General features: G+C 39.1%; 1 protein-coding gene across 8 annotated transcripts in view; it reads left to right on the forward strand.

The window, feature by feature from the left end:
• ptprub (protein tyrosine phosphatase receptor type Ub) overlaps nucleotides 1-6632 on the forward strand; it is a 358074-nt gene that overhangs the window by 327758 nt on the left and 23684 nt on the right. For all 8 annotated transcript variants that reach the window (XM_042314170.1, XM_024402347.2, XM_042314194.1 and 5 more), the window contains 2 exons: nucleotides 224-359; nucleotides 684-833. In XM_042314170.1, the coding sequence (XP_042170104.1) occupies nucleotides 224-359; nucleotides 684-833 (286 nt within the window). The remainder of the gene's footprint in view (nucleotides 1-223; nucleotides 360-683; nucleotides 834-6632) is intronic.

The raw sequence follows: 6632 nt of genomic DNA on the forward strand, positions 1-6632 counted from the left end.
ACGCTATATCAGCCAGTTTTACCTGCTGTGGTTGAAGCCTTGTATAGGGGAATTGCATCCATCCCTAGCCCTGATTCTATTATTTTCATGTCACCCAAAAAGAGAGAGCCAAGAGTTGCTTTTTGACCCTTATCTGTACACTGTTATTACAGTATTGTATGTGAAGGCTTGTTCTAAAGGGTCAGAGTTCAGTGAGAGTGACATGCTGTTCTCCCTGTGTCAGTGTGGGGGCGGGCCGCACAGGCTGCTACATCGTGCTGGACGTCATGCTGGATATGGCCGAGTGTGAGGGCGTGGTGGACATCTACAACTGTGTCAAAACCCTGTGCTCACGACGCATTAACATGATCCAGACAGAGGTGAATGGGCTGGTCTACAGTACATAATGATATTTCTCTCCCGCCACCCTTCCACACCTCATACTCTTTCTTTGTGATGCGGTCCTATGTTCTTTATGTTCTAACTCTCCCTGTTCTCTCTTTCTTATCTCTCTCCCTCTCGCTTTCTCTCTAACACCCCCCCGTCCTCTGTACCATTCCTCGCCCACTTTCTTTGTGATATCATCCTATGTTCTTCATGTTCTTACTCTCTCGGTTCTCTCTCTCTCCCCTCTCTCTCTCTCTCTCTCTCCCTTCTTTCTCTATCCATACCCCGCTCCCTCCCCCCTTTCTCTCTATCTGAAGGAGCAGTACATATTCATCCATGATGCCATCCTGGAGGCTTGTCTGTGTGGAGAGACGGCCATTTTGGTGAATGAGTTTGCCCTCACCTACAAAGACATGCTGCGGGTGGACTCTCAGAGCAACTCCTCCCAGCTACGAGAAGAGTTCCAGGTCAGTCACACACCGGAATGGAATAATACACCTTCTGTTTCGTTGTGAAATACTATTTGTTTTCAGTGACTTCTCAGAAAAGTTTAAGACAAAACAACACAACCCCAACCTAGAATACTAAATTGAAGCTCTGTTGGATATTATGACTTTGTTGCTGGTGGACTGGTGGGGATCAGACAGAAGTTGTGTCTGACCTGAAGTCAGTTGATGTAACGATGCTGGATGGTTCAGAAGCCCCAGCACATTGTAGCAGAAAACAGGACAATTTAGACTGATTAAAACAGCACTCTTGTGGAAAAATACAGTCAATCACTAAGTGGCACAAGCTCTTAAAAGTCAACAGATGGCGTAGAGAGAAAGGAGTTACAATGCGGAAGAGCTGGTGCATGTGTGCACATCAGAACCAAGGTGAAAATAGTTGTATTTTGTAGTTTATTTGAAAATACCAACTTTTCAAATATTCAAGGTTATCGAATATATTTTATATAGAGTTTAAACTAAAAGTCAACTATTTTCCTTGATATTCAAATTACAGGTCTCAGAAAAACAATTTAAGTATTTTGATATGTTTCAGAAAACCAAATAATATTTGAAGATATGAATATGAAGAGATGAAGATATGCAAGTTATTTAAAAACTAAACATATATGAAGACTGAAACACTTTTACAACTGTACAACTTCAATTAAAGGCAGCAACTCAAATAGCTGCCTGTCCCTTTTAATAGCCTGGCAACGACACACATTTCAGCAAATAAACGTGTCTAAATTAATTATTTACGAGGTTACCATGAATTACCATGAATTGTTTGAGGTTAAATGTTAGATATGTTACGTTACATAATTCGGTAATGACTTGAAAAAAAATATCACAATCAACAAGTTTTTATCTCCAGTAAGAAACAGCTAGGCATTGGCTGCTAACAGCTGAGAACTGCTAGCTAACTGGCAAGCAAAAAAGTTGTCAACAACTTTGGTTGTACAGACCCCCAGAAATCGTCTGATCGCCCTCTGTTGTTTTGTTTATAGAGGAATACTAAGACAAAAGAAACGTGACAGTATATAAATGAAAACAGATTAGTGCAGGAAAAAAAAAATAATATATATAATAGAATGATGGAAATTAATGCTGAAATTAAACGATTAACCATACAAATCAGCAAAAGCGGTGTGCATTAGACACCTGGCTCAAATAGACAACGGGCTCAAGTAGAAGCCTTCCTCTGATAAGTAAACTTTTGTGTTCAGTGATTTAATCAAATAAACAACCAGGATATTGATTGAAGTTTTATGGTAGTTGAATTAGTATAAATATATGATCATAAGTACATGGTTTGGATAGGTCTTAGCCTACAGCTAGAATAAAATGCACGAGGGACATTAGAGTAGACCACTTTTGCTGCTTCAAAATGAACAAGACATATTTTCATAATGAGTGAGACATAAAGTAATATAGTAACTTTGATTATTACAATAGCAACATTGTTGTTACATAGGACTTTGGAAATTGCTTAATAATGGAATTGTTACATTGGAATAAGGAACAGTCACTATTTCTCTTGTGTACAGTAGTGACAAACTCTCAGCTAATTGCTCTGCAATTAAAAAAATATTACCAAAGTATTATGTAACAACATGCTAATATCTAGGAAACCCAAAGTTCCAAAGACTGGGCCTAATATAGTCTATTATAGGTCATGCAAGACGTTTTGTAGGGATTCTTATGTTTATGATGTAAAGAATATTTGCTGGAATTTGGGGTGACTAAACTGCTTGGAGTAACCCTGGGTCACTGTCATGGTCAAGACATACTGATACAACAGTAGCTAAGATGGGGAGAAGTTTGTCCATGAGAAAGCGTTGATCTGCTGCCTTAACAACACTATCAACAACGCAGGTCCTACAGGCCCTAGTTTTGTCGCACCTGGACTACTGTTCCATTGTGTGGTCAGGTGCCACAAAGGAGGACTTAGGAAAATTGCAATTGGCTCAGAACAGGGCAGCACGGCTCGCCCTTAAATGTACACCAAGAGCTAACATTTATAATATGCATGTCAATTTCTCCTGGCTCAAAGTGGAGGCGAGATTGACTTCATCACTACTTATATTTGTGAAAGGTATTGATATGGTGAATGCACTGAGCTGTCTGTTTTACCAACTGGCGCACAGCTCGGACACACATGCATACCCCACAAGGGATGTCTCCTCACAGCCCCCAAGTCCAAAACAGACCATAGGAGAAGTACAATACTACATAGAGCCATGACTACATGGAACTCTATTCCACATCAAGTAACTGATGCAAGCAGTAGAATCAGATTTTAAAAAACGGATACAAATACACCTTATGGAACAGTAGGGACTGTGACGAGACACAGGCACAGACATGCATAAACACACACGATAACATACACACTATACACACACGTACATATGGATTTTGTGTTGTAGATCTGTGGTAGTAGAGTAGTGACCTGAGGGCACACACTTAATGTCTTGGGAAATCTGTTGTGATTGTGTTGTAATGTTTTTTAAATTGTATAAACTTCCTTAATTTTGATGGACCCCAGGAAATATAGAATATTTAACAGATGTTATTGCGGGTGTAGCGAAATGCTTCTGTTCCTAGCTCCAACAGGGCAATAGTATCTAACAATTCACAACGATACATAACTACCTGTTATGCGAGTGCAGCAAGGAGCCAAGGTGCTAGCTGGCATTAAACGTATCTTATTAAAAGCAATCAATCTTAACATAATCACTGGTTAACTACACATGGTTGATGATATTACTAGTTTATCTAGCTTGTCCTGCGTTGCATATAATCAATGCGGTGCCTGTTAATTTATCATTGAATCACAGTCCACTTCGCTAAATGGGTGATTTAACAAGCTCATTGGCGAAAAAAACACTGTCGTTGCACCAATGTGTACCTAACCATAAACATCAACGCCATTCTTAAAATCAATACACAAGTATATACTTTTAAACCTGCATATTTAGTTCATATTGCCTGCTAACATTAATTTATTTTAACGAGGGAAATTGTGTCACTTCTCTTGCGTTCTGTGGAACAGAGTCAGGGTATATGCAGCCGTTTGGGCTGCCTGGCTCATTGCGAACTGTGTGAAGACTATTTCTTCCTAACAAAGACAGCCAACTTCGACAAACGGGGGACGATTTCACAAAACCGCATTTGCGAAAAAAGCACAATCGTTGCATAAATGTACCTAACCACAAACATCAATGCCTTTCTTAAAATCAATACACAGAAGTATATATTTTTTAACCTGCATAGTTAGTTAAAATTCATGTTAGCAGGCTATATTAAACTAGGGAAATTGTTACTTCTCTCGCATTCATTGCACGCAGAGTCAGGGTATATGCAACAGTTTTGGCCGCCTGGCTCGTTGCGAACTAATTTGCCAGAATTTTACGTAATTATGACATAACATTGTCCAATGTAACAGCAATATTTAGACTTATTGATGCCACCCGTTAAATAAAATACGGAACGGTTCCATATTTCACTGAAAGAATAAACGTTTTGTTTTCGAAATGATAGTTTCCGGATTTGACCATCTTAAAGACCTAAGGCTCGTATTTCTGTGTGTTATTATATTACAATTAAGTTTATGATTTGATAGAGCAGTCTGACTGAGCAGTGGTAGGCAGCAGCAGGCTTGTAAGCATTCATTCAAACAGCACTTTACTGCATTTCCCAGCAGCTCTTCGCAATGCTTCAAGCATTGCGCTGTTTATGACTTCAAGCCTATCAACTCCCGAGATTAGGCTGTCAATACTAAAGTACCTATTAGAACATCCAATAGTCAAAGGTATATGAAATACAATTGGTATAGAGAGAAATAGTCCTATAATAAATAACTACAACCTAAAACTTCTTACATGGGATTATTGAAGACTCGTGTTAAAAGGAACCACCAGCTTTCATATGTTCTCATGTTCTGAGCAAGGAACTTAAACGTTAGCTGTTTAACATGGCACTTTTACTTTCTTCTCCAACACTTTGTTTTGGCATTATTTAAACCAAATTGAACATGTTTCATTATTTATTGGAGACTAAATTGATTTTGATGTATTATATTAAGTTAAAATCAAAGTGTTCATTGTTTATTCAGTATTGTTGTAATTGTCATTATTACAAATATATATATACATATATATATACAGTGCCTTGCGAAAGTATTCGGCCCCCTTGAACTTTGCGACCTTTTGCCACATTTCAGGCTTCAAACATAAAGATATAAAACTGTATTTTTTTGTGAAGAATCAACAACAAGTGGGACACAATCATGAAGTGGAATGACATTTATTGGATATTTCAAACTTTTTTAACAAATCAAAAACTGAAAAATTGGGCGTGCAAAATTATTCAGCCCCTTTACTTTCAGTGCAGCAAACTCTCTCCAGAAGTTCAGTGAGGATCTCTGAATGATCCAATGTTGACCTAAATGACTAATGATGATAAATACAATCCACCTGTGTGTAATCAAGTCTCCATATAAATGCACCTGCACTGTGATAGTCTCAGAGGTCCGTTAAAAGCGCAGAGAGCATCATGAAGAACAAGGAACACACCAGGCAGGTCCGAGATACTGTTGTGAAGAAGTTTAAAGCCGGATTTGGATACAAAAAGACTTCCCAAGCTTTAAACATCCCAAGGAGCACTGTGCAAGCGATAATATTGAAATGGAAGGAGTATCAGACCACTGCAAATCTACCAAGACCTGGCCGTCCCTCTAAACTTTCAGCTCATACAAGGAGAAGACTGATCAGAGATGCAGCCAAGAGGCCCATGATCACTCTGGATGAACTGCAGAGATCTACAGCTGAGGTGGGAGACTCTGTCCATAGGACAACAATCAGTCGTATATTGCACAAATCTGGCCTTTATGGAAGAGTGGCAAGAAGAATGCCATTTCTTAAAGATATCCATAAAAAGTGTTGTTTAAAGTTTGCCACAAGCCACCTGGGAGACACACCAAACATGTGGAAGAAGGTGCTCTGGTCAGATGAAACCAAAATTGAACTTTTTGGCAACAATGCAAAACGTTATGTTTGGCGTAAAAGCAACACAGCTCATCACCCTGAACACATCATCCCCACTGTCAAACATGGTGGTGGCAGCATCATGGTTTGGGCCTGCTTTTCTTCAGCAGGGACAGGGAAGATGGTTAAAATTGATGGGAAGATGGATGGAGCCAAATACAGGACCATTCTGGAAGAAAACCTGATGGAGTCTGCAAAAGACCTGAGACTGGGACGGAGATTTGTCTTCCAACAAGACAATGATCCAAAACATAAAGCAAAATCTACAATGGAATGGTTCAAAAATAAACATATCCAGGTGTTAGAATGGCCAAGTCAAAGTCCAGACCTGAATCCAATCAAGAATCTGTGGAAAGAACTGAAAACTGCTGTTCACAAATGCTCTCCATCCAACCTCACTGAGCTCAAGCTGTTTTGCAAGGAGGAATGGGAAAAAATTTCAGTCTCTCGATGTGCATAACTGATAGAGACATACCCCAAGCGACTTACAGCTGTAATCGCAGCAACAGGTGGCGCTACAAAGTATTAACTTAAGGGGGCTGAATAATTTTGCACGCCCAATTTTTCAGTTTTTGATTTGTTAAAAAAGTTTGAAATATCCAATAAATGTCGTTCCACTTCATGATTGTGTCCCACTTGTTGTTGATTCTTCACAAAAGATACAGTTTTATATCTTTATGTTTGAAGCCTGAAATGTGGCAAAAGGACGCAAAGTTCAAGGGGGCCGAAT

The sequence above is a fragment of the Oncorhynchus tshawytscha genome, linkage group LG03 (genome assembly GCF_018296145.1).
Source record: "Oncorhynchus tshawytscha isolate Ot180627B linkage group LG03, Otsh_v2.0, whole genome shotgun sequence".
NCBI lineage: Eukaryota > Metazoa > Chordata > Actinopteri > Salmoniformes > Salmonidae > Oncorhynchus > Oncorhynchus tshawytscha.